This window comes from Alexandromys fortis, unplaced genomic scaffold (genome assembly GCF_014885135.2).
Source record: "Alexandromys fortis isolate MF-2015 unplaced genomic scaffold, M_Fortis_MF-2015_v1.1 scaffold_145, whole genome shotgun sequence".
Classification (NCBI taxonomy): Eukaryota; Metazoa; Chordata; class Mammalia; order Rodentia; family Cricetidae; genus Alexandromys; species Alexandromys fortis.
Window position 1 is genome coordinate 66,645 of NW_026068049.1, and position 26,443 is coordinate 93,087.

The 26,443-nt window shown below is 51.8% G+C and overlaps 3 protein-coding genes and 1 pseudogene across 7 annotated transcripts; all 4 read left to right on the forward strand.

Annotated features, from left to right (window-relative positions):
- Window positions 1-202: 202 nt before the first annotated feature.
- Window positions 203-533, forward strand: LOC126486841 (ubiquitin-like protein 5). The gene has a single exon (XM_050119344.1). The coding sequence runs from the start codon at window positions 252-254 to the stop codon at window positions 474-476; it is 225 nt and encodes a 74-aa protein (XP_049975301.1). The 5' UTR covers window positions 203-251; the 3' UTR covers window positions 477-533.
- A 71-nt stretch (window positions 534-604) lies between these two features.
- Window positions 605-1,552, forward strand: LOC126486822 (splicing factor YJU2-like; annotated as a pseudogene).
- Window positions 1,553-7,932: 6,380 nt separating this feature from the next.
- Mymx (myomixer, myoblast fusion factor) lies at window positions 7,933-9,478 on the forward strand. The gene is made up of 2 exons (XM_050119360.1): window positions 7,933-7,978; window positions 8,400-9,478. Exon 2 carries the CDS (start codon window positions 8,414-8,416, stop codon window positions 8,666-8,668), a length of 255 nt encoding a protein of 84 aa, XP_049975317.1. The 5' UTR covers window positions 7,933-7,978; window positions 8,400-8,413; the 3' UTR covers window positions 8,669-9,478.
- A 4,628-nt stretch (window positions 9,479-14,106) lies between these two features.
- Window positions 14,107-24,429, forward strand: Slc29a1 (solute carrier family 29 member 1 (Augustine blood group)). 5 transcript variants are annotated; one of them, XM_050119316.1, is made up of 14 exons: window positions 14,107-14,240; window positions 15,789-15,877; window positions 17,404-17,486; window positions 19,424-19,505; window positions 19,636-19,838; window positions 20,059-20,198; window positions 20,341-20,475; window positions 20,571-20,668; window positions 20,794-20,872; window positions 21,478-21,575; window positions 21,940-22,048; window positions 22,207-22,292; window positions 23,357-23,556; window positions 23,839-24,429. In XM_050119316.1, exons 3-14 carry the CDS (start codon window positions 17,458-17,460, stop codon window positions 23,948-23,950), a joined length of 1,371 nt encoding a protein of 456 aa, XP_049975273.1. In that variant the 5' UTR covers window positions 14,107-14,240; window positions 15,789-15,877; window positions 17,404-17,457; the 3' UTR covers window positions 23,951-24,429. The 5 variants fall into 5 exon arrangements, with proteins under 5 accessions (XP_049975273.1, XP_049975272.1, XP_049975270.1 ...); XM_050119315.1 differs by lacking the exon at window positions 17,404-17,486 and adding an exon at window positions 16,246-16,361 and having other exon boundaries at window positions 14,108-14,240; XM_050119313.1 differs by lacking the exon at window positions 14,107-14,240 and adding an exon at window positions 16,090-16,361.
- The last annotated feature ends 2,014 nt before the right edge of the window (window positions 24,430-26,443 follow it).

The window sequence follows — 26,443 nt, forward strand, 5'->3', positions numbered from 1 at the left end:
CCACCAGAGGCCTAGGTTTTCCTATTCCTGGAAAGTACTATTCTTGGTTGAAGGGTCAGATACCACAGCCAATGAGAAAGCTGAAGCCTGTGACTACGTCAGTAAGCCAGCCCAGAAAGTGACGTCAAGAGGACCTGGGCGCCTCTCCTAATAAATACCGAAGGGACGGAAGAACGCTGCTACTTTGATCTCTGCCTTCGAACTAGGAGCTGTGTCCTCTGTTAGTTCGAGGGGTTAGAGGTCCAGCCACGATGATGATTGAGGTGGTTTGCAATGACCGTCTGGGGAAGAAAGTCCGTGTCAAATGTAACACCGATGACACCGTCCGGGACTTGAAAAAGCTCATAGCGGCCCAAACTGGCACCAGGTGGACGAAGATAGTCCTGAAAAAGTGGTACACGATTTTTAAGGACCACGTGTCTCTGGGAGATTATGAAATCCATGATGGGATGAACCTGGAGCTTTATTACCAGTAGACGGGAATTCCTTCTCCTTGCCCACCCTGCCTTCCTCTCCCACCCTCATTTTGACACTGGTATTAGATGGCCATTTTGAACATTTACGTGAATCAAAACTTCAGTGTTGCTCTGTTCCTGAAGCAAATATGTCAGAACGGAAAGCTCTAAACAAATACTCCCCACCCGACTTCGACCCGTCCAAGAACCGGAAACTGAAGCGACCCAAGGACCTGCAGTACCTGGTTCGACTGATGGCCCCCTTCAACATGAGGTGCAAGACGTGTGGGGAATATATCACCAAGGGGGAAGAAGTTTAATGCACGCAAGGAAACCGTCCAGAACGAGGCCTACCTGGGCCAGGCTCTCTCCCGCTTCTACATCAAGTGCATGTGCTGCTTGGCCGAGATCACCTTCAAGACAGACCCTGAGAATGCGGACTACACCGTGAAACATGGACCCACACACAGCTTCCTGGACGAGAAACTCCTGGAGGAGGAGGAAAAGCGTGTGCAGAAGGAGCTCGAAGATGAGGAGCTCAACAACCCCATAAATGTCCTAGAGAACCGCACTAAAGACTCGAAGCTGGAGATGGAGGTGCTGGAAAACCTGCAGGAGCTGAAGGACCTGAACCAGCGGCAGACACACGTGCACTTTGAGGCCATGCTGCTGCAGCACCTCCTGTCGCAGGAACAGCAGCGACAGCAGCAGGAGGAGGAAGGTGAGCTTGAGACTGTGGCCTTGCTGGAGGAGGCTCACCGCCAGTGCAGGCTTCTGGAGGATCCCGACTCAGAAGATGAAGCTTCGCCTCCCAAACCATGCTCAGCAGCAAAAGCCAGCCCCACAGACATTCTGGACGAGGCACGGGAAGGCCAAGGGGAAGGCAGAGGCAGTGGGCAGCAGGGCACAGCTGGCCGGATTGGTGGTGCCATAGAAAGTGAAGGCGAAAGCCAACGGGTGCTCAGAGCAGCTCCAGATGCCTGCCGTGGGTGCCCCCCAAGAACAAGAAGACAGCCAACCTTGCACCCCAGACACCCGGGGCCTCCTTCCTGAGCCAGCTGGGTGCATATGGGGACAGCGAGGACAGTGACAGCTGAGCCCCTACAGCGACATCACAGACCCAAGAAACCAGGGGAGGAGATGGAATCAAGGAAGGCACCCTCAGCAAGGTCCTCTTGACCGTGTTTGCCATGGTGGGACCTTCAATTGGCCAGGACTCAATTGGTCCCAACATTTTTGCTTCCTGTTTCAGCAGTGAGAGAAGTCCTTGGCAAGGTCAGCAGTCTCTCATGGAGCCTGCACTCCTGAGACTTTTATCTACATAACAAGACAATCTACTTATTCTCCGTGCTCTTCTGTGTATCTGCCGACCCTACTTTGTCTCTCGCTCCAGGAAGCCTCATGATGCTATTCCTTTCTGTAGCTCAGGATGGTACATGGGCCACAATGCTTGCATCCTTATGTTTTTTTCCATGTAGAACTACCATGAGTCTATACGTAATTAAAATTGATTTCCCCCATCAATCTGTTTTCTGATCAGTTTCATTTATACACTAGGCTAAGAATTTTGGAAAGTCCAGGGACGCAGCAAAGCCTTGGGCAGAATTTACTGTTCTCTGAGGCAATATTAAGGAACGGTAAGGAGGCCAGGCCTGCCTGGGGTAGACAGTAAGAGGGGCAAGAATCAGAGGCGGGGGACTGGAGAGATGGCTCCCTGGATCAAAGCAGTTAGCTGCCCTTGCAGAGGAACCAGGTTCAGTTCCCAGCATCCACATGGTGGTTCACAACTATGTGTAACTCCAGCTCCAGAAGATCTGATGCCCTCTTCTGGCCTCAGCAGGCACTGCATGCATGCGGTTCATAAATATACCTGTAGGCAAAACCCTCATATACATGAATTAAAAATAAATAAGTAGGGGCTGGAGAGAAGGCTCAGTAGTTAAGAGTACTAACTGCCCTTCCAGAGAATCTGGGATTTCGTTCCCAGCACCCACACGGTGGCTCACAACTGACTGTAAAATTCCAGTCCCAGGGGATCTGAAGCCTTTTTCTGGCCTCCATGGGCAATCCTATAGTTTATAGACATCCTCACAGACAAACAAAAACAAAACATAAATATACCTAAAATAATCATAATTTTGTTTCGTTTTTTTTGAGACAGGGTTTCTCTGTATCTTTGGAGCATGTTCTGGAACTACCTCTTGTAGACCAGTCCTGCCTTCAACTCACAGAGATCTGCCTACCTCTGCCTCCCGAGTGCTGGGATTAAAGGCGTGTGCCACCTCCACCTGGCTCTTCATACTTTGTTAAAGGAAAAGAAATTATGAATATCCTTACAAATCCATAAAACATTTTTTAGAGGTATTAGAAACAAAATCAGGAAAAAACCAATCAGGAAGGGAGGTCATATAATCTATGGCCCCTGTGGGGAGATACCAGGACCCTTTGGGGTTTTTTTAGTGTTTGTTTTTGTTTATATTTTGGCTTGGTTTGTCTGGTTCAGGGCTGGGAGTAAAACCTGGGTCCTCAAATTTTGTTGGTGAGAGGCCCATTACTGAGCTATACATCCTGAAACAATGGCATTAACTGCTAAGGCCTTAACTTGACTTAAAGATGAGGTGGGAACCAGGGGCCATTGGAAGAGAGGAGGGCAGATTCAATTCATGCTTTCTAAAGACCATTTGGGCCATGAAAGATGAGTAGGAACATAGCCTAATGGTACTGTAGTAATCCTAGAGAATTCTCAGGAGAGTAGTTACAATAGCATCAGAGAGTCTGCAGCCACAGGCTAGATAAAGTAATCAGGGGTAAAGGAGTGGAGACACTCACTGTTCCTTGTCTGCAGGCACTTGAGGAGTTAGTTCCCTTAACCCTCTGGGCCCCAGAGTCTAGAGACTTCCACTCAGGAAAAGCCTTTGACACAGAAAAGAGTTTCATAAAAATCAGCATGAAGCAGAGTTGAAGTTTATTAAAGGACATCTTTAGCAGATTGAAGAACAGGGATTAATAGAAAGAAACTCAGGGAAAAAGTGAATCATAAGTGTAGGTATGATTTTCCCAAAGGAGGACACACACACACATCCACAGGCACGCAATGCGCGCGCACACACACACACACACACACACACACACACAGAAACATAGTTTTGGTGGTTTTTAAAGGTATTATGTTTAAATCCTAATCATTCAAATGAGATCACAGGACAGTTCCTGAAATATGCAGGGAGGATCAGAGCAGATCAGACGAAACACTAGGTCAGGATTAACGATATTGGTCACTTGGTAGAGTGAATCCCTGGGTTTGATCCCTGGCACCACATAAACCAGGGGTGCTGGTGCAACCCTGTAATCCTAGCACATTGGAGATAGAGACAAGAGGATAAGAAGTTCAAAATCATCCTTTCTACAAGTCAGCTCATGGTTGTGGTGGCTTGAATAGGTATGGCCCCCATACACTCATGTCTTTAAATGCTTGGCACATAAGGAGTGTCACTATTAGGAGGTGTGGCCTTCTTGGAGTAGGTGTGTCACTGCAGAGGTGGGCTTTGAGGTGTCCCCTATGCTTAAGCCTTGCCCAATATGACAGTTACCTACCGTTGCCTGTGGATCAAGATGTAGAACTTTTCTGCTTCTTCTCCAGCACCAGGTCAGCCTGCACCACACCATGCTTCTCACCATGATGATAATGGACTAAATCCACGGAACTGTAAATGTTTTCCTTTATGAGAGTAGCCACGGTCATGGTGTCTCTGCACAGCAGTAGAAACCCGAACCAAGACAAAGACTAACCTGGCTATGTAAAATCCTGTCTGGAAAATAAAACAAAAATCCCACCCGATCCCGGGGATGTAGGAGGTCAGGGTAGCTTCGCTGTGAACCAAGGTGAGTCGTCTTCTTTGTGAGACTCCCACAAAATATCTGGGGAAGAGTGAGGCCCTAACCGAGATCATATGAATCGAGGCGTTAAGTTTGGTTTATTGCCGTTTCAACATTTTTATTTGAAAACATAGATATATAAAAGAAATATTGTCCCCGTGCGGGCAGCTTTCACAACAAGTGTTGTTAATTGTGCTGGGATTGCTGCTTTTCAGCAGCGAGAGCTTTAACTAGACTCAGATGGAGGGGTTCCTTTCCGTTCTCATGCTCCCATATTTCTCCTATTTTATCCCAGCTTGAGCTCTCTGCCACTGAGCTACACCCTCAGCCCCAGATTTCTTTTTGGTCCAGACTGGCCTCAAACTCTAGGGAGCCCAGGAAAGTCTTGAACTGTTCATCCTCCTGTCTCCACCTTCCAAATGTTGAGATTTTAAGTATAAGCCACTATGCCTTGCTCACAGGTTCCATTTTTTAAAAGATCTGATTTTTTGGGGGGCTGGAGAAATGGCTCAGTGGTTAAGAGCAGTGGCTGCTCTTCCAGAAGACCCGGTTTCAATTCCCATCACCCAGATTAAAAATTATCTGATTTTATTTATTTATATTTTTCTTCTTCTTGAGACAGGGTTTCTCTGTGTAGCCCTGGATGTCCTGGAACCTGATCTGTAGACCAGACTTATACTTAGAGATCCACCTGCCTCTGCTTCCTACCTGCCTCTGCCTCTGCCTCCCAAGTGCTAGAATTATAGGCATTTTTTTTAAAGGTGAGTGTACAGTGGCCCTTGCTTTTAATCCCAGAAAGGCAGAGGCAGGCAGATCTTCAAGAGTCAGCTTGGTCTACATACTGAGTTCTAGGACAGCTAGGGCTATGTAGAATTCTTTGTTTTGCTTTTAATAAATTGTGTGTGTGTGTGTGTGTGTGTCTGATTGTGAGTGCAGTACCAGCAGAGGCCAGGAGATGTTGGATCCCCTGAAGCTGCAGTGGTTGTGAGACACCTGACATGGATCCTCCTGAGGAACAGTTTGTGCTTTTCACTGCTGAGCCGTCCCTCCATCCTCCCAATCCATTTTGAAAGTTAAGCCATGTAGATTTACTAATGAGCAGAAACAGCATCAGGAAGCAAGGAATCTAGGGAAACACCCCAAATCACTGGAAAATGCAACCCCCAGTTACAGAAGGTGGGGAAACCTGTGGAAAGGGCAGGCCTGTCCATTCATCCCGTGACCCTGAGTGGGTACTTGGACCCTCAACCTCAGGTCCCTCACTTCTGAGACAGCTGAACTGATGCTTCCTCCAAGGAGGAGAAGAGATTGAGCAGGATCAGTAGCAGGCTGACTAGGGTGGTTTGAGGGGTGGGGGTTGGGCTGGGTGGGGCAAACTTGTGACTACTGAACCTGATCTCAGAAGGAAGAGAGGACTGGATTCCTGGAAATCTGCCTTCTTGCCTCTGTTTTCCTTCTTATTCTTTAACAGGGTCTCCTCCAGGGTCTTTGATGATGATGGGTACAGTTAATGACAAGCGACCATATTCCCACAGCTTTGAAGTTTGCAAAAACACTTCATGGCAAACAGAACCCATCGGATGACTATATCAAACTAAAGATTAAAAATTTTTTAGAGACATATATAGATCTAATCTACATGGGAAGTAGAAGAAGACGAGATCTCCTGAGTAAATTGAGAGTATGGGGACCTTGGAGGAGGGTTGAAGGGGAGGGGAGAGGCAGCGAGGGGAGCAGAGAAAAATGTAGAGCGCAATAAAAATCAATTTAAAAAAAACTTAAAACAATTAAAAACAGAAAAATTTAAATATCTATTTATTTATTATGTATACAATAGTCTGCCTGCGTGTGTGTCTGTAGGCCAGAAGAGGGCACCAGACCTCATCCCAGATGGCTGTGAGCCGCCATGTGGTTGCTGGGAACCAAACTCAGGACCTCTGGAAGAGCAGGAAATGCTCTTAACCACTGAGCCATCTCTCCAGCCCAGAAAGGAAAAAAAAAATTTTTTTTTACTGTTCCAAAAAGCTTCTTTTTTTTGCTGAGATTTTTAAAAATATTATTTTGAGTATTGAGTGGTGTGTTGCCTGCATGTATGTCTGTGTGAAAGGTGTCAGATTCTCTGGAACTAGAGTTACAGTTATGAGCTGCCACATGGGTGCTGGGAATTGAACTTGCATCCTTTGGGTTTTCTTTTCTTTCTTTTTTTTTTTTTTTTTTTTTTTTTTTTTTTTTTTTTTTTTTTTTTTTTTTTTTTTTTTGAGACAGGGTTTCTCTGTGGCTTTGGAGCCTGTCCTGGAACTAGCTCTGTAGACCAGGCTGGCCTGGAACTCACAGAGATCCGCCTGCCTCTGCCTCTCGAGTGCTAGGATTAAAGGCATGTGCCACCACCGCCCTACTGAACCTGCATCCTTTGGAAGAGCAGTCAATTCTTAACCCCTGAGCCGTCTCTGCAGCCCCCAAATTAAAGAATTTAATTAAATCAATTGAGGACAAGAGGGACGTCAGTCCACCAAAAGTCGTACCATTTTCCTTCTGCCATGTCCTTTTGATCTGGACTGCTTCCAGAAGCTGCTGCCCACCACCAGGGTGGCTCTTCCTGCATCAGTTAAGGCAATCAGGATGTCCTTCAGGAGAGGCTCCCAACTTAGATCACTTTAATTTGTGGCAAGTTGCCATTAAAGCCAACCCTAATAGCCACTATCTCTCCTGAATCCAGCCCTGGATTACAGCTTCTTTCTGAAGGAGAATGAAATTCTTCTGAAGACTTATTTATTCATGTATTTTGTGTATATGAGTCTGTCTTCACACACACCAGAAAAAAGGAATCTGATCCAATCACAGAGGGTTGTGAGCCACCATGTGGTTGGTGGGAAGTGAACTCAGGACCTCTGGAGAACAGTCAACTGAGCCGCCTCTCCAGCCCTGATAACAAAATTCTTAAAATAAAAAAATACAAAACCAAATAAAATACAGGTCATACATACACCCAACCAGACATAGCTGGAACGCCTGTGTGTGTGTGTGTGTGTGTGTGTGTGTGTGTGTGAGACCTCGTTTAGTCTAAGGCAGTGGGATGACCTGAGAACGTCTTGAACTGCATGTCCCTCCTCCTGTTCAGGAGTGGACATGCCATTCGGTTAGGACAGGAGCTGTGGGTGCCACCCTCTGCCTCTGAAGATGGGCTACAGAGAACCCGAAGGCCCTCACTGGCTTGGCCCCTGGAGTAGCATGGAAGGGGTTAGGAAATGTGTCCGTACACAGCATTACTGCATCTGAGGTATCAACCACTGCTGTCGTCTTCTGTGCTTCCTCCTGTTCTTTCTCCACTTCCAGAGGTAACACATAAAGTGACCAGAGCCCAGAAGAGTCCACATGCTTCGGGTCACAGAGCCGACTCAGCTCCGTCTTTCCCAGGGGAATTCCTGCATGTGTCCCCTCCTTCCTTCCCAGACTGGAAGAGGGACCAGCTGTACTCAGTATGCCAGGTGCTAGAACACAGCTGTTCCCTCATTGTAGCCCTCCACACCCAAGTGAGCTGAGCAGGGGGGAGGCTAAGGGGGGTGGGGCTACCTCGTGCTAGCCAGTGATGCTGTGTCCACAGTAGGCAAATGCATCCGGAGATTGATTCGGAGCAGCAGTTCTGACTGGTGAGAGCCACCACTGACCGGTTAGAGGTGGTGAATGGGCGGGCAAGGAGTAGAGGCCTCGGGTTAGAATATGCAAAGGTGTGTGTGTGTGTGTGTGTGTGTGTGTGTGTGTATGTGTGTGTGTGTGTGCGCGCGCGTGTGTAGGGGGGGTTGATTAAAGGAAGTGGGTACTGGACAGTAACAGTGCCAGGGAAGGCCAGAACAGCAAGCTGTAGCCCCAGCTCCCCCGCACCCTGGGGCTCAGTTCCCATCCGGGCTAACAGTAAATTAACCCCCTGAGCCAGCTGTCTTGGTGCGAGAAAGGATTGCACCAAAGCAAAACTAATCCATGAGCTGAAGGCTAGGAAGCACAGAGGTATGAGCTGAGGGGAGGACTCCTGTTCCCCCGCGATGTAGTCTAGAACCTGGGTTCCCTTTGCAGGTCCAGGCTCTGCCATGCCCTCTCCGCTTCTCCCGTTGCTGCTTCGATCGCTGCTCTCCCGACTCCTGCTGCCTGTTGCCCGCCTGGCCCGCCAGCACCTCCTGCCCCTGCTGCGCCGACTGGCCCGCCGACTGAGCTCCCAAGACATGAGAGAGGCTTTGCTGGGCTGTCTGCTGTTTGTCCTCAGCCAGCAACAGCCACCGGATGCTGGAGAGACCTCCAGAGTGGACCACTCCCAAAGGAAGCAGAGATTGGGCCCCCAGAAGTGAGGCCACCGGTCGTGGAAGCAGCAGCGTCCGGCCATTGAAGTGCCGTGCCGTCTTTTGGAGCGGTTCAGCCCAAGTATCTGCACTGACTGTAGAATGCCCAGTGGGAGAAGACGGGAGTGGGGGCTGAGCCCGAGAGGATTCTGACCCGAGCTCCCACCCTCCTAGGATCTCGGAGATGACAGATGTGCCGTTCTTCCGTTCTTCCCTTCTCCCGGCAGTCCCCTCTGCCAATGACCCCTGGCCTTCAGGGTAGACCTGCAAATGGGGGCAGCAAGGTCAGTTAAGAGACAATGTTCGAGACAATTTGGCTAAGAGATGGTATTTAAACCCAAACTGTCCAGTTTCCCAGACTTAATAGAAGGTTTCCTTTTGAGATAGATGTACCCTCAAAGTTCAGCATGCAGCGAGTAGTCAATAAACAATGGTGCATTGTGTTGTTTGTTTGTGAGACTGGATCTTATGTATACCAGGCTGGCCTCAGACTCCTGAGGATGGTCTTGAACCAGCTTTTCTGAGCCTCCTGCCTTTCCCTCACAAGTGCTGGCATCACAGGCACACGCCCACGTCCAAGCCCAGTCCGAGTGGCACTGGGGATGGAACTCAGAGCTTTGTATGCTAACAAGCTCTCTACCAGTGAGCTACACCTCATCCCTGTGCTGATGGACTGGGGTGCTTCTGGAAGCCGCACCATCCCTGCTCTTGCCTAGTGAGGACGGCTGTCTGCGGGAAGTTGAAGAAGGGGTGGGAGAAGACGTTGGCAGAACTTCCTTTGGATAACTTGTTCCATCTGTTTCTCCCAGTCCTCACGAGCCACAAGTTGTTCGGAGTTGTGTAACTTCATTCAGAATGTCCCCCTGTGGCCCAGGATTCTTAGGTCTGTGTTACAGGCTAACAGGCTGACAGGGGAAGGAAAATTGATCCCTGGCAAGCTCTGAAGACATCTCAGCTAGAAGTAGTGGGGAAAGGAAGACTGACCAGCCGGGCGGTGGGCAGGGGAGTAGGGACATGCCTGCCCATGATGGAGGTCATACTACACTGGAGGAAATAGGAAACCACCTAAACATTTCACTTCATCCACCTGGAGAGATGACTCAGCAGTTCAGAGCACTGGCAGTTCTTCCAGAGGACCTGAGTTCAATTTCCAGGACCCACAACCCCCAGGTCCACACTCTTCTTCTGGCCTCTAAGGGCCACAGGCCCGGGCCTGGTGCACAGACACACACTCAGGCAAAACACCCATACACAAAATAAAATAATAATTTTTAAAAACTGACTTTATTTCCCACTCCCCAGTAGAGGCCCTGGGAACCTCTGTGTGTGTGTGTGCATGCATGGGTGGGCATTTGTAGTAAGATCCTCTGGATAATTTGATTATGATTCCCATACAATAATCCTTTCAGGAATGCCTTGGGTTGCAGATTAAGATGTATATAGTGAGGAATGCATGCCTCTGTCGCGATCCCCAATCAAGCTGGGGATCCCCCTACAGGTTCCTATAGAAACTTGAGGCTGGGAAAGGGATGACATCCGAGCTGAGCTCCAGCTTCCCGCTCCCACCCCACCTGCCAGACCCTGCAGAATTTTTCTCTCCTCCAGATACTTTCTACAAAAGTCCGCAGAAACTAGAGCACATGAGACCTGTGGGGACAAGCGGATTAAAGGTAGTCCCAGTTTCCCTAAGACGTCCCTTCTCAGCCACGGCCCCTCCCCCTGGGCCTCCTCCGAGCCACCTGGTGTCCTCGGATCTCCACACCTCGACCTGCCCGGGGAGGGGCAGGCAGAGCTCGAGGTTGTCCGGCTATCTCGGTGACGGCTCCTCTGGCGCCAGCAGGCCAGTTCCGGCCTTGGCGGCGGCCACCACCCCAAGGTGAGGAGGTAGGGAGGAAGCTGGGGTCCCCACGGCCTGGGAATTTTCGTTCTCCCCCCCTCCCCGCCAGCCAGATCCGGATGACGGTCTCCAGCAGGTGCATAGGGGCGGGGCGCGGGAGGAGAGGCACTGATCGGGACTGCAGGGTTCTGCGGGTGTCACGGCCAGCAGGCCCTTTGAGGAGGATGTAGTCTAGCAGAATCCAAATCTGCCGCCTCTTGAGGAAGGATATGTTTTTCTGGGAATTTGTAGGCCCACAATTGGATGATTGTTTGGGGTTCAGACCACTTAAAATTGTCCCCTGCCTACCTGCCAACCTAGAGGGTTAGTAGACACTTCTGAGAAATCTGGCTAGAAGCCCAGGCCCAGAGCAAAGGAGCAAAGTCACTTCTTCAACCCTGACCTAGTATTCACCCAGTGCACACACCTGTCTTTTTTTGAAAAGTCGATATTGGGCATGGGTAAACTTGCTCAATTGGCTCAATCCTCAAAACTTAAGTTAAAAGAAAAAAAAATTTTTTTTCTTTTTTGGTTTTTCGAGACAGGGTTTCTCTGTAGCTTTGAAGCCTGTTCTGGAACTAGCTCTTGTAGACCAGGCTGGCCTTGAACTCACAGAGATCCACCTGCCTCCACCTCTGGAGTGCTGGGATTAAATGGTGCGCCACCACCACCCAGATGTGTTTTTCAAAGCTGCGATGCCACTTGTAACCCCAGCACTGGGAGGCAAAGGAGAGGACTGATGATTAGAAATTCTATGTCAAAGTACAAGGTGGGCCTGCCCAGTGGTGCAGGCCTTTAACCCCAGCACTTGTAAAGCAGAGGCAGGCAGATCTCTGAGTTCCAGGCCACCCAGAGCTACTTAGTGAGAGCCTGTCTAAACACACATACACACACACACACACACACACACACACACACACACACACACGGTGGCTGGAGAAACAGCTCAGTGACTACTGTTCCTGTAGAGGACCTGGGTTTGGTTCCCAGCACCCATATCAGGTAGCTCACACTGCCTATGAGTCCGGTTCCCAGAGATCAAAGCCTTCACACCTCCCTCCGCATGCGCGTGCACCTGTGTGTGGTGTACATGCAAATGCATGAAAAACAGAGAAATGTGGATGGTCCCTGAGGAGCAGCAGCCAGAGCTGTTCTCTGACCGACCACACACTGCGGATTCTGACATCGTATTCATTATGGGGTTTTTCCACTAACTTAGTTTTGTTTCATTTTTTTAACAGTGGCATTAGGACCGAGGAGCTGGCTCCGTGGCCGAGCCTGTCACTAGCATGTTAACAGTGGCATTAGGACCGAGGAGCTGGCTCCATGGCTGAGCCTGTCACTAGCATGTTTCAGGTCCTGAACTTGACTCCCCAGCATCACAAAACAACAAAACCCACATTTCCTTAAATTCCCTCTGCATTGTTAAATCTTTCGGTATCCCCTAAATTTAGCAGGTTGGGCAAGTGTTTCTCTGGGCTTCCCCTAATTCCTTTTCTGCCACAAGGCCACAGAGATTTAATCACAAACAACAGAAAACTTGAGCCATAGCTTGTGACAACCCCACAGGCCGGAGCAAACATTGTTGCTGCAAACACAGATGGCTGTTGCTAACACAGGCCTGGTGGGGAATCTAGGGCTGTGAGCTTGGTGTGAGGTAAACCTACCTTCTAATGGGGGAGGTGGAGATGAGCCAGTCCCAGCTGGGGCGGAGAACATCTGGCCAGGTGGACCAGCCCTCACAGCCCAACCTTAGGGACAGAGAGGAGAGAACCATGGAATGAGGAAGGTGGAAAGGCCTGGTAGAACTGCCTAAGAACCTGTCCAGGCCCAGGCCTGTGTGAGCTGGGTCCCCGGGGCTGTCCAGCAGAGGGCCCTGGCACCAGTGACTGGCTGAGGCTGCCTGGGGTGTGGGTGCTGGCTGGAACCCAGGCAGGGAGCTTGCCAGATGGGCTATTCTCCAATAATAACAGGCCTGGCTGTGGCCATCTGCATAGATGGTCAGGTCCCAGTGGGCGTGAGGAAAGGAACCAGCCTTCCTCGGTCTGGCCAGGACCCTCACCACTTCCCTCCTTTCTCCAGCTTCCAGCCTCCTTTGTACACAAGGACAGGCCCCTGGCCCACAGCCTGGCCATGCTAGCAGATCTGACAGCTGTGAGTCAGAACTAGGAAAGGAAGGTGGGTGAGAGGCAGGGGCTGAGGAAGAAGGGAGGCAAAGACGGGAGACACAGACAGTCAAAACAGAGGGCAAGAATCTAGGGTTGTGGACAGACATGAGACAGCTCTCCAGCCGCCATGGGCTAGTGCCCAGAAAAATACCACCCAAACCCGACTTCCTGCCCTTACTCAGTGCTAGTGAGGAGATGTGTCATTTCTGAGAGCTGGGAGGCTGGATACACCCCACCAGAGCAGTTTGGGAGAGCCCGCTGTCCTTAAGAGAGTCAGCCACCTCCTCAGGGCAGTCTTTCTCTAGGGAGAATGGCTGCACCTTTCCCCCTGTGAGGTGTAGTGGTGGTAATTGTTAATTAGTTCCAATGGCTTCTCTGGGGGACCCGCTCCTTGGGAAGGCAGAGTGAGGCAGGTAGCCTGGATGGAATTATCTCTCCTCAGGACCCTCCCCAGCCTCTGGGTCACCCTACAGTAGGGAAAGCGAATAAACCCTTCCCTCTTTGCTGCCAGCGTAAAAGAAGGAATGAATCCTGACCAGCCCCTAGAGGCACGTGATGGCCGCTCCCCCAACTCCCCCAGCCAGCGGAGGATATGGACTCAGCGAGGCTTCTAGCCCTAATGGTTATCATCTTGGGTTGGGACAGTGAGATGCTGGCTAGGACAATGGGATGTTCAGTATGGGGGTCTTCTCCCGTCTCCAGCTGTGTTTCAGTTTTTCCTAGAGGCCTCGGGACTGTTCCCTAAGCAAATGGCCTTCAAGGCAAAGTTGGAAAGTATGGGGGTGGGGGTGTGAAGGAATGTTGTTTGTGGTGTGTGTGCCTGTCTGTGAATGAAGGGTGGAGAGAAAACAAGCGCCCGGGTTCCAGAACAATTAAGTCTGAGGTATCCCACCAGGGTAGGTGGCAGAAAGTCTTCTTGAAGGGAAAAGGAGGGGTGGAAAGGAAGAAGGCTGTATTAGAAGAGCGCCGTGTGAGAGGGTGCTCAAAGTAAAACGGTGGAGTGTGAATGATGGCGTGGGCGGGGTTCGGAGAGGGATAACGGAACACCTGGGTGGAGTGTGGCTGTGGGGGCGTCTGGGCCTGTGTGAGCAGAGGGCTTGTCTGTGCAAGAGTCCCGCCGTGGAATGCGTAGGAGTTAGGAGCACAGGCTCAGCGCGGAAATTAGGGTCACCCAGTGTGGGACCGAGCCCCCTCCCTGGCTCGCGTATCCTAGGAGTACCCAGTGTGGGACCGGGGCCCCCTCACGGTTCGTGTGTCCGAGTGACGGTTGGGAAGGGTCCGAAGATGTGCCTGCCACCGAAGTAAACCGCCCAGGCGGCCCTAGGCGCAGGGTCTCTGGAGCTGGGAGCCCATAACTGCTGAGGGGGGCCGCGGGGAAGCGGGGGCGGGGCCAGGGCGGCGGCTGTCGCCGGAGGAGGTGGCCCGCACGGGCCCGGGGCGGGCCCAGCAGAGGGCGGGTTTGAAAGCGCTCGGGCGGGCGCGGGAAGCGCGGGTCGAGCGCGCAGATTTCGGCGCGGGAGGTGTCGTTCTCCAGCAGGTGCTCGTAGGGTCCGGGCGGGCGTTCCGGGGGCTCCGGGGCAGAGAGTGGAGTGTCTGGCCTGTCACCAGGGGAAGGGAGGCCTGGCCTGCCAGCTCTTCGGCCGCGACAGAGACTTGGGGTGCGGCCCCCACGCGGCGCGTGCGGAGCAGCGCAGCACGTGGCGCGCATGGGCCTGACTCTGGGTTGGGGGTGTTCCTTCTGTGGGGCCCCGGGTGGAGCGGGGCCCAGGGCAGCCTGGCTTCTGGGCCTGAAAGCCACCGTCGCTATGCTGACCTCCTTCCTCAGAGGGTCGGCAAGTGAGCGGTTCAATGTGACCGCTCCTGTACGAACCCGAGAAGGGCCGCTTTGCCTTCTGCCCTGAGGCAGGAGGATGGTGATTCCGGTATTCAAACGAAGGCGGGGGTGCTGCTTCTTTACCGGCTAAACTCCTGTCCTTGGCCTCCCTTTCCTGGGTGCGTCCTCATTTACTCAGCACAGGGAGTGAGAGACGAGGACGCGCACACCCAAGCTTCCCTGTGGGATGAAGGCTTATTCCAACCCTGCACCCCAGCCCACTCGGGCTCTCTTTGCAACCTGGTGCGGATAGTCAGGCCCCTCTTCCTTATTAACCCCCATTCTGTTCGTCTTGTCTTAACTGTGTGACCTTTGCATGCAATAACGTATGTGTCATGGATTTGCAGTGAGGTGCCTTGAACCCAAACTAATGTTATGTGAGAATGACCTGAATCGCCCAACTTGTTTTAACCTTTTAATTGGAGCCAGAGCCCCCCCCCCCCCGCGCGCCTCGAAGTCTACAGGGCTAACTAGGGAGCCGCTTTAATTTCTCCTTCCCTACCGAAGAAATCTAGAATAATCGGTACATTAAGTACTAATGCTGGTTCCCCCACTCACTAGTTCTGCAGCTCTTGTTCAGTGAAGCAGCCTCTCTGAACCTCTGTTGGCCCTGTTTGTTTAGTAGAAACTGTCTACTACCTCTAGCTTCTGGGCCGCTGGGAGAGGGGACCCCTGCATATTGCAGCCAAAGACTCTGATGTAGCACAAGCTTCGGTGAGAAACAGACATATGAGAAATGTTGGCACCCTAGGACACGGAAAGGCTCGGTCGAGGCGTGACTGAAAAGGACACCAGAACCCCTGACCTGCTCTCAGATCGCTGGGCAGACCAAAACAAAGCACCTAGACAGTGAATAACTGTTAGGATGTGGGCAGGACCCATGGCTTTAACTGGTGCCCAGGAGTGGGATGGGGATTTCTGCAAAGGAGGGCAGTGTGTGTGTGTGTGTGTGTGTACAGCAGAAATAAATACTCTTCAAGCCTAGGCCAGTTTTCTGAAGGAAGAGCATTGCCTGCCCCTCCCCGTCTGGCTTGGGGCTACACACTCACTCTGCTGGCTGATGAGGCCGTGGAGGACTATGCTGAGGATGGCTGTATGTGATGGGGGTCCGCTCCTGACTCTAATAGAGTCCTCAGGCTCTCCCCAGCCCCAGCAGAGCCCTCTGGGCCTAGAAAAAAATTGCAGTACTATTGTTCATCACTCTGTCCCCAGTGCCTAGGAAGGTGCCTGGCCGACACACAGAGACCTTCAGGAAATACTTCTCGAAACCTTTGGAAGGAGCCATCTGCCACCATCAGGAGGTATGTGGCTTTGCTGCCCAGGTCTGGGAAGACCTTTGGACAATCTGGGGTTTATCAACTGAAGGGTAGAACTATTGCAGGGCCACAGTGTGACCAGATGTGACTCTTTGGGTGGGCGGGGCCTGGAGTTCTGGCTGCACCTGAGAGCTGCCCTGGCCGCCACACGCTTAACTCCCTGCTGAGTCTTCCACTTCTGCTCTTTTATCTCCCAGCTACAGGGTGGCCCTTTATCTATCTCTCCCAGCTCGCTGGACTTCCAGCTTCTGCTGCTACTTAGCTTGTGGGAGTCCACAAATGGGGCCCCCTGAGGCCTGAGGGATTCTCTTCTGATAAGCCTTTGCACCTTTTCACTCTGGACCCTCGCCCAGGATCCAGCCTTCTGCCTGAGCCTGAGCCAGGACCCCCTCCTGGGGACTACCCAGGTTCCTTTGGCTCCAACTCTCCTGCCAGCGTCCTCGACGTCAACGTCGAGTCTATCAATCCGGTGAGTGATGAGACCGCCAAGAACTAGCAATCTGAGCTGGGTCTATGCGTGGTGTGCCTTGTTTGTATATTCTGGTCCTGTTTCCTTGCAGCAGGACTGTTTAGCCCGCTGGTGCTGGGTGTCTTCCCTATGTGAGCAGGGCCGGAGAGGGATGCTGAGTGGGTGGCTAGGAGCTTGGGAGCATCCTGTTAGGGCCTATGTGCCGCTTTTCCAATTTTCCTGCCAAGGCCACTGTCAGAAAAGATAGTGGCCTGGGACTGAGAAAGGGACTGAGTGGGGATGGGATGGCCCTGGGGCTAGGGCTTGGGGTCAAAGAAAGGAACATGCTAGGCTGTGGGAAAGGCTATATCGCCTCCCTTCATTATGAAATAGATTCTTGGAAAACTGATTGAGAACTCAGGAAGCCCCTGGGCAGTAGTTGGAAAGACAGCTCAGATGCTACCCTACCAGAATACTCTGGCATCCTGGTTACTCTAGGAGACAGAGTGGGAAGGCCTCCCCACCACAGCCTTGATGGGGGTGGGGCTGTAGGCGAGGAGGCAGAGTACAGCAGGCCCTGGGAGACCCGAGGCCCTGCAGATCTGGGTTGTGGGAAATTTGTCTGCACTTTCACCCTTCCCCTCTGCTCTGTGTCCTCCCCTTTGCCTCCTCTGTCCTCCATCACTGTCCCTGACCTCTGTCATCTCTTTTCTGTCTTCTTGAACTGTCTTTCCCTGCCTCCCAACCATGCGTCCTCCTCCCCTGATCTCCACCCTTCGGTTTCCAAGCTTATAAACTGCTTCTGCTGCTGGATAAAAATAGCGGTGGCAGCGGCCAGGCCGGCAGCCAGGTGCAGCCCAATCAGGCAGAGAGACGACAGCACCGGCTTCCTGGGGCCAAAGGCCAGATGGGGCCGGGTTGAGTGGCCTGAGCCTACAGGGGCTCCTAAGGGGCCTTCCCTTGCCTGCTCTGTGTGCCCAGCCCTACCCCCAAGAGTCTGAGAAGGCCCTGGGGCAGTGTGGAAGCAGACCTCAATAGGGCTTCAATATTGCTTTATCCCCAGCAAGAGCCAGAGGAAGGGAGCTACCGAGCAGGCACAGCCCATAGCACTGGAACCATGACAACCAGTCACCAGCCTCAGGACAGGTACTGGGGAGGGGCACGGAAGTGGGTCTCTAGGGTAGGGGTTGGAGTAGGTACAGTATTTGGGACTTGAGGTTATCTCACTACTGACTGCTCCCAGACTAGTGGTTCTGAGTTGCAACAGGTCTCCATGGAGGTGGGGTGGGGAGCACGCATACCTCCACTGGCTGGGAGCTGGCTGGTGTGCCTGCGGGGCTAGGGGGGCAGCAGTCTCCTAGTGGATTGTGTCAGGGTTTCCACTGTTGCTCTGCAGCCAAACGGCAGCTCTGGCCCCTCCCACCACCACTGTGGGGAGACACTTGGCTGCCTCCCTCATTCCAGAACACATCTGGCAGGACTGCCCTGTCCCTGGGGGTTGCCCTGGGGCCTCTGCCTTGTATGACCTCAGCCCACCCTGCCTTTTGGCCTGACCCTTCTAGCCTGCTGTCTCTGGAGTCTGAACTTCCTTAAGTTAGTGAAGGTCGGGAATGTGTGTTAGGATGGAAGAAAGAGGCGCTTGAGCCAAGTTCTCCAGAGGGGCTGAGGCTTGTGAGAGTTGAGGAAGCCATGCTACCCCTCCTTCCAGATGCCCGCTTTGTCCCTTGCGTCTCTGAACCCCTCCCAACTCCTCTGCCCACCACGTAACTGTAACTAGGCCCATTCTGACTGGAAGGTTAGCTACATCTTTTCTGGGACCTTTTCCCCACCTGCAAAATCTGGTGAGAGTGTCAGCCTTCTGTGACTGTTTTCCAAGGGGCAGGTTGGGGATTGTTTGCTTTTTCCAGACAGGATTTCTTTGTGTAATAGTCCTAGCTGTACTAGAACTAGCTCTTGTAGACCAGGCTAGCCTCGAAATCACAGGGATCCTCCTGCTTCTGCCTTCCCAGTGCTGGAATTAAAGGCGTGCGCCACCACTGCCTGGCTGCAGGTAGGGATTGTAGGTAGATGTAGGTCCCAGTTTCTGCCTCCTTTCTTTCCCAAGCTGCCGGGTGCCCCAGCCCAGCCCCTTAACATTCTACCCACTTTATTGCATTGCTGCCTGGCTCCGTTGTTTCTCCTCTGTCCTCCTGTCCTGTAGAACTCTCCCTTGGGATTTTGCCTTCCTCTGAACCATGCCTTGAGCATCTTGACCTCAAGGGGAAAGTTTAAGGTCTGCGGTGGTCATGGCTCAGACCTGCCCACTTCGGTTAATCACTCTGGCAGTCCCTTTTAAGGCTTGCAAAGAGCTAAGCTCCTGTTGCCCTTGCCAGACCGGTCCGTGTTGGGCCTCCTCACCACTATCTCTGAAGCACGTGGGTGCTGGCCAAGGGGAAGGGTTGCTAAGCTTATAGGCAAGGACTATCCAGAGTCTGGCTCTGTCTTCATGCTCAGGACCAGATGGTATCCATAGACCTTTGTCTACCTGCACTGCCTTAAGTAGTTGGACCTACAAAACGGTTCTGTCTGGTTAGGGAGAGAGAAGATCTATAGCTTCCTACTTCCCAGCTCCCTCAGGCACCCAGCCCATCTATCCCACTGGGTCCAGAATGGTCTGGGTGTTTCTTGACCTGAGAGTCCTTCAGGGAACTACTGAGTTCCCACTTAGACAGCCGAATTACTTCTAGCCTGTGTGGTGGGATATGGGGGACGAGACGTGTGTTCACTCTTCTATCTACCCACCCAGTCCTTAGCAAAGTTCCAAAGACATCGCTGGATGTGTGGGTCACTCTGCTTCCCAGCCTGAAGGCCTTCCGGTACTTGAGAACAGAGGTTCTGTCACCCACGTCATTTAGCACTGTGCTAATGGCCCTTCTCCCTTGCACATCTACACCGGCTCTGTACTACCTGAGGACCCACACATCCCCAGTGGCACACCTCTGTGGAAGGACACGGGCACATGGACTCACATAGCTAGGACAGCTGGGAAGATGGGGAGGGAGGGCAGGAGGGCTGGTGGGCTACTTTGCCTTCTCTCTATTCAGGTATAAGGCGGTATGGCTTATCTTCTTCGTGCTGGGCCTGGGGACATTGCTCCCCTGGAATTTTTTCATGACAGCAACTCAGGTGAGGCTGGGGGCAGGGGAGGCACTGGGTCCCAGAGGATGTGCCTCCCAGGCTTTCAAGGCCTGTTTCTGTGCTTCTGGGCACAGAGCGAAACAGAGGTTCCAATGCTCAGCCTTTGAAAACCCCACAGTATTTCACACACCGTCTGGACCTGCCCCAGAATATGTCCACAGTCACTGACAAATCAAGCCAGGACACAGAGACCTTGCCTGCTCCCACAGTGTCCGCACCAGAGCGGAGTTATCTCAGTACCATCTTCAACAACGTCATGACCTTGTGTGCCATGTTGCCCCTGCTGCTCTTTGCCTGCCTCAACTCCTTTCTGCACCAGAGGTGAGCCTCCCCATCCCAGGTGCCCCAGCCTCCCCATCCCGGGTACCCCAGCCTCCCCATCCCGGGTGCCCCAGCCTCCCCATCCCGGGTGCCCCAGCCCCCCATCCCGGGTGCCCCAGCCTCCCCATCCCGGGTGCCCCAGCCCCCCATCCTGGGTGCCCCAGGCTGCCCTCCTTTCAGTCCCCTCCTAACATCCACCCCACCCCTGCCTCTTCTCTAGGATCTCTCAGTCTGTTCGGATCCTGGGTGGCCTGGTGGCTATCCTGCTGGTGTTCCTGATTACTGCCATCTTGGTGAAGGTGGAGATGGAACCACTGCCTTTCTTCATCGTCACCATGATCAAGATCGTGCTCATTAATTGTAATCGAGGGACAGAGTGTGGGCAGTTCTGGGCCTGGGTTGGGAGTTGGGGCAGAGATAAGGAGTCCGGGTTAAGGCTCCCTGGGAGCCCCAACTGCCAGCCCCTTATCCTTGCTGACACGCTGTCTACACTGTTCCTCAGCATTTGGTGCCGTTTTGCAAGCCAGCCTTTTTGGTCTGGCTGGCGTCCTGCCAGCCAACTACACAGCCCCCATAATGAGTGGCCAAGGCCTGGCTGGCTTCTTCGCCTCAGTGGCCATGATCTGTGCCATTGCCAGTAAGTCCTGCTACCCCACGTGCCAGTGTGGGGAGGAAGGGGAGGATGACGTGGAGTGATGGGGTGTGTCTGACCTTGTCCACTGTCTGCTGCAGGTGGCTCTGAGCGGTCAGAAAGCGCCTTCGGCTATTTCATCACAGCCTGCGTAGTTGTACTTTTGGCCATCGTCTGTTACCTGGCTCTGCCTCGGCTGGTGAGCACATGGGGAGTGGGGGAGGCCCAGGGTTTCAAAGCAGGGGTGTCCTGAGATTGAAACATGGCAAGTTGGGGTTCTGGAGCTGCCTCTGACCCTACTTCCCCATCTCCCATGCTCAACAGGAATTCTATCGCTATTATGTGCAGCTCAACCTCGAGGGGCCCTCGGAGCAGGAGACCAAGTTGGATCTTATCAGTAAAGGTCTTAATTACTAAAGGATGTCTTGATGGGGCGGCAAGAGGCGGGGTCAGGTGTTGGTACGTGGCAGATGAGCCAAACAGAGGCAGAGTGACCATGAGCAGTAAGCTGAGGCTAACGTGGGACTAAGTTGGGGAAGATAACATGGTGACCTTAGGGGACCTGGAGCTTTGCTGAGTTGGTAGACCGTTTGCACAAAGCCCAGAGTTGATTTCTGCACTGGGCAAGGTGCTGGTAACCCCACATTTGGGAAGTAGAGGCCGGAGGATCAGAAATTCAAGGTCATCCTTGGCTATCTAGTGAGTTCAAAGCCAGTCAAAGCTACACAAAACCTTGTCTCAATAAGGAAAATAGAAGAACTTGGATTACCCTGAATGTCTCAGGCTTTTGTACTGAGGTAGCAGTTTCAGAGGGAACAGAGAGTAGCATGAGCTGGGGGGAAGGGGAGCCCCCAGGGACTTGAGTCAAGGGCATTTAGGTCTATGGGGTTTTAGGGTATTAGGTGTTAGGAACCAACCAGTTAAGGAGGTGTCCACCTTCAGCTCAATCTTCCAATTGCTCTGTCCTCCCCAAATGTAAAGATCATTCTCTAACCTCTCACCCAACAGGAGAGGAACCAAGAGGAGGAAGAGAGGAGTCTGGTGTTCCAGCTCCCCGCTCTCTGCCCACCAGCAAAAACCACTCTATCAAGGCCATACTTAAGAATGTATGTGGGGCTGGGGCGTCCTGCCCTTCCTCACCCCCTTCTCTCCTTTTGCTGTGTCCATCCTTACACCACCCCTCCTACTGACCTAAGATTGAGCTTTTCCTGTCTTCCTTCCTGTGAGTGTGTGCTCGCGCTGTGTGTGTGTGTGGGGGGGGGGGAGTTCTTTGAGATGGGGTTGAGACAGCGTTTCGCTGCGTAGCCCTGGCTGTCCTGGAACTTGGTGCTCTGTAGATCAGGCTGGCCTCAAACTCAGAGCTCTTCCTCCCAGGTGCTGGGATTAAATGCCACCACTTGTCTCTTTGATCATTGGTACACAGCCACCAAGTCAACCAGGAACCATAACGACTCTCTTTTCTCTCTTCAGATCTCGGTCCTGGCTCTGTCTGTCTGCTTCATCTTCACGGTCACCATTGGCTTGTTCCCTGCTGTTACCGCCGAGGTCGAATCCAGCATTGCGGGCACCAGTGCCTGGAGTAAGGGCTCTGGCTTCCTGGGACAGATGCAGCAGGAGGCTAGAGTGGGACCCGTCTGCCCAGCTGGATCTCCAGGGCCTGTTCACCCTGCCATTGGCTGGAAACAAGCCTCAGAGAGAGCCAGGTGTTGTCTCTTAAGTCTCTCTTTTCTCTTCCAGAAAATTACTTCATTTCTGTGGCATGTTTCTTGAACTTCAATGTCTTTGACTGGTTAGGCCGGAGCCTCACAGCTGTTTGCATGTGGGTAAGTAGAATATGGGCTCTGGGACCTGTAGGATCAAAGTGTCCAACTGAGGCTAAGAGAGAGGCCCCAAGAAAGTAAATTGGTGGGGCTGGGATTGTGGCTGTGTAATAGAGGGCTTGCCTACCGTGCATAACCCCTGAGGATTCCATCTGTAACCCCTTCAAGATTGGAAAAAAATACAATGGGAAGGGAACTGTCTCTTTCAAGTCTACATGTAACTTATGTGTAACTTTGTGCATAATTCCTTTCTATTTTTAGATTTTTAAATTACTTATTTATCTCTATCTATCTATCTATCTATCTATCTATCTATCTATCTATCTATCTATCTATCTGAGACAGAGTCTCGCCAGGTAGCCCTGGTTGACCTTGAATTTGCTATTGTAGATCAGGTTGGCCACAAATATCCATCTGCCTCTGCCTCCAAGTGCACGTGCCACCACGCACAGTCCAGCTAAGAGTGTATGTGGGGGTGTATGCATGTGATTGCAAGTGCCCACAGAGGCCAGAAGAGGGTGTCAGAGCCCCTGGAGCTGAAGTTACAGAGATTGTGAGCTACTTGGTGTGGGTGCTGGGAACTGAACCTGGTCTTAACTACTGAGCCATCTCTCCAGCCCACATTACGGTTCTTAGGTATGTAACCTGGCAGGGTCGTGTATGTGCTTACACACGTATCTACATTCCAGTGTTTAGGACCAGGGGCATTGCTCAGTTGATAAGACTGCTTACCTAGTATACTTCATGAGTTAGCCCCGACTTTGACCTAGAATACCTCATAAGTCAAGTATGGTAGGTGCATACCTGAAACCCTAACACTTGGGAGCTGGAAACATGAGGATCAGAAGTTCGAGGACATTCTTGACTGTATACAGTGAGCCTGGGATAAGTGAGAACTTGTCTTTAAAAAAAGAGAGGGGGAAATCAGTATCTCATGCACCCCCCTGTACCTCTGGCAATCAGCATCCCCCAAAGGTAAGCAGGCCTAGAGGTTTTACCCAAGCCCTAGGGCCCCTGAGTTGACGGTGAGTACTGACATGGACTGAAGCGTTGCCTGTCCCCTACAGCCTGATAAGGATAGCTACTGGTTGCCGGGTTTGGTGGTCGCCAGGATCGTGTTTATTCCCCTGCTGTTGCTCTGCAATGTGAAGCAGCGCTACTATCTGCCCTCCATCTTTAAGCACGATGCCTGGTTCATCATCTTCATGGCAGCCTTTGCCTTCTCCAATGGCTACCTTGCCAGCCTCTGCATGTGCTTCGGGCCCAAGTGAGTGGGGCAGGAGAGAACTTGGTGACATCAGACAGGAGGGGGGTGGCAACAGGAGGGTCCTTCACTCAAAGCTGCGAGGAGCGGGTTGTGACAAAATGCCCAGCTTGGGGATTGTCGGGGACAGTGGAGGCAAGGGCTTCCAAGTGTGCTCATGCTGAGCTGTGGGAGAGGGTGGAGGACGGCCCCAAGAAGTCTGGGATTGGGAATTTCGGGTGGTATGCAAGGGGGATTGGGCAGGGCTGGCTTGGATCTCCTAAAATCACCCTGCCTTCCTTTCAGGAAAGTCAAACCAGCTGAGGCGGAGACGGCAGGAAGCATCATGTCCTTCTTCCTTTGTCTGGGCCTGGCGCTGGGGGCTGTATTTTCCTTTTTGTTAAAGGCACTTGTGTGACCAACCATATGGGGACAGATGAACTACACTGCCTGCCTGCTTCCTGCTCAGTTTCTTCCCTGCCTGGGAGAGCAGGGGTCCAGGGGTTTGCTCTTTTGGCTGACCTTGGCTTTCTTCTGGCCTTTGTTGGGCCCAGATGCTCATGCCCCGGGAGGAAGCCTCCTCAGATGGACTTGGAATTGAGGACTCAGAATGGCAAGGAAGCACAATCTCTTTCGGAGAGCTCTGCCTGTCCCTGCTTAAACCAAGCACTCGAGGCTCCTGGGCTCAGAGAGGTCTTCTGCCTGCCTGTCACAAGGGTGGGGTGGAGGTGGAAGGCTGACTGGTGTGTCATGTGATTTGTTGCTGTTCCTTCTCCCTCCTTGTATGCCTGTTCTCCTTCTCCCCGTCCCTGTTGTTTTACTGCCTTTTTATACTGACAGAAACCAGGTGCCTTCAGAGGCTCTCTGATTAAATAAACTTTGTTTTTTTTTTTTTTTCTTCTCCACAGCTCCCTGTGTCCTTCCAAGGTTTAACCCCTTGGAGAGGAAGGCTGGCAGCCTGAGTATAAGAGGGTAGGAGCCCTTTAGCCTCAGAAGCTGCAGTGCCCCCTGCTGGGCCACAGACAAGGGACAGGCCTAGAGCCAAGACACCCAGACTATGGCCCAGATCTAGAAAGACTAAGGTTTTCTTTTCTGCTCACTTTTTTTTTTTTTTTTTTGAGACAAGATACAGCTCAAGCTGACCTCACATTCCATGTGTCCTGGAGGATGACCTTGAACCGGTCCTTTTGCCTTCATCTCTTAAGTGCTGGCATCTAGGGACCTAATCAAGGACTTTGTGCATGCTAGGCAAGCACTCTGCTAACTGAGCTACACCCCAGCCCCTTTTTCTTATTCCAAAGGACTGGAAACGGAGGCAGCTCTATGTCTTTCCTGTCCTCAGTGTTATCAGCCCCTCCCCCACAGATGCTGTCCTGGGGCCTGAAATGAACTCTGCCAAACTGGCCAGCACCACCCCCAGCTTCTGGCCATACTCCCACATCCCTGGGCAGGAAAAGGCTGAGGCCTGAGTTCTCCCTTACCCTTGGCTCCAGGCCCTGACACCGAAGCCCAGGCTGCCAGGCTTCCTGGAGAACAAGGGACCTATGTGTCCTCGTGTTGGAGCTGGACCTTCCCTTTCTCGAACCACATCGCGATCTAAGGAAGGGTGGGTTGGTACGGGGTGTGAGATCTACTCCACCGAGGACTCGCTGTGTGAGTGGAGCTGAGAGACGACCTCTGGCCATAAGCACACCTCAGCCCCAGCCCTGAGAGGTGTCTCTGCCTTTTCCCAGAAATGCATGAGCTTTTGCCTCCTGGCCCAGGCTGTTTACTTGCTGGTCCCTGACTGATGACTACAGACAGAGCTGACCCTACTCTTAGGACTTCCTTTTTTATACGGAAATTTCATTTAAACCAGTGGTTCTCAACCTTCCTAATGCTTTGACCCTTTAATACTGTTCCTCATGTTGTGCTGAACCCCCCAACCTTAAATTTATTTTTGTTGCTGCTTCATAACTATAATTTTGTTACTGTTATGAATCATAACATAAATATTTGTGTTTTCCAATGGTCTTAAGTAACCCCTCTGAAAGGGTTATTTGATCTCTAAAGGAGTCATAACCCACAGGTTGGAAACCATGGCTTTAAACAAAGGTTTCAGGCTTTCATTTCATGAGTAGTAGTGGCATTTTTTTTTCTTCTTTCCTTTTTTTTTTTTTTTTTGGGACACGGTTTCTTTAAATAACTGACTGTCCTGGAACTTTTTAGACCAGGTGGACCTCGAATACAGATGCCCACGGGCCTCTGCTGGTATTAAAGGCATGCACCACCACCATTTAGGCTTGGCTTGTTTTCAATCCCCTGCCCCACCTCCACACACATGCACACAGGGTTTCCCTGTGTAGCAGCTCTGGCTGTCTTGGAACTCGCTTGGTAGACCTTGAACTCACTGAGATCCACTTGCCTCTGCCTCCCAAGTGCTGGGATTAAAGGCATGCGCCACCACATCAGGCTTTGTTTTCAATTTTTTTTAAAGATTTGTTTATTTATGAATGACTACCTGCATGTATACCTTTATGTCAGAAGAGGGCATCAGATCTTAATTTGAGAGTATTGGGAGCCACCCTGTGGTTGCTGGGAATTGAACTCTGAAAGAGCAGCCACTGCTCTTAACTGCTGAGCCATCTCTCTAGCCCCTTATTTGTTTTCTCTCTCTCTCTCTCTCTCTCTCTCTCTCTCTCTCTCTCTCTCTCTTTCTTTCTTTCTTTCAGATTTATATATTTATTATGTATACAGTGTTCTGCCTACATTTCAGACAAGGGCACCAAATAATGATTTTGAGCCACCATGTGGTTGCTAGGAATTGAACTCAGGACCTGAAGAGTGTTTGGAATTCACCAAGATGGTTCCTGCTACGCATTCCTAGCTGGCCTGGTTTGTTTCCGCGGCTAGCCTCAAACTCTTGGCAATC

Bases quoted from the DNA above. Each gene is read 5' to 3' on its own strand.
- LOC126486841 (XM_050119344.1), top strand. From the start codon at position 252: ATGATGATTGAGGTGGTTTGCAATGACCGTCTGGGGAAGAAAGTCCGT.
- Mymx (XM_050119360.1), top strand. From the start codon at position 8,414: ATGCCCTCTCCGCTTCTCCCGTTGCTGCTTCGATCGCTGCTCTCCCGA.
- Slc29a1 (XM_050119316.1), top strand. From the start codon at position 17,458: ATGACAACCAGTCACCAGCCTCAGGACAG. The intron at 19,839-20,058 runs GTGAGCCTCCCC...CCTCTTCTCTAG, and splicing joins AACTCCTTTCTGCACCAGAG to GATCTCTCAGTCTGTTCGGA. The intron at 20,199-20,340 runs GTAATCGAGGGA...ACTGTTCCTCAG, and splicing joins CAAGATCGTGCTCATTAATT to CATTTGGTGCCGTTTTGCAA.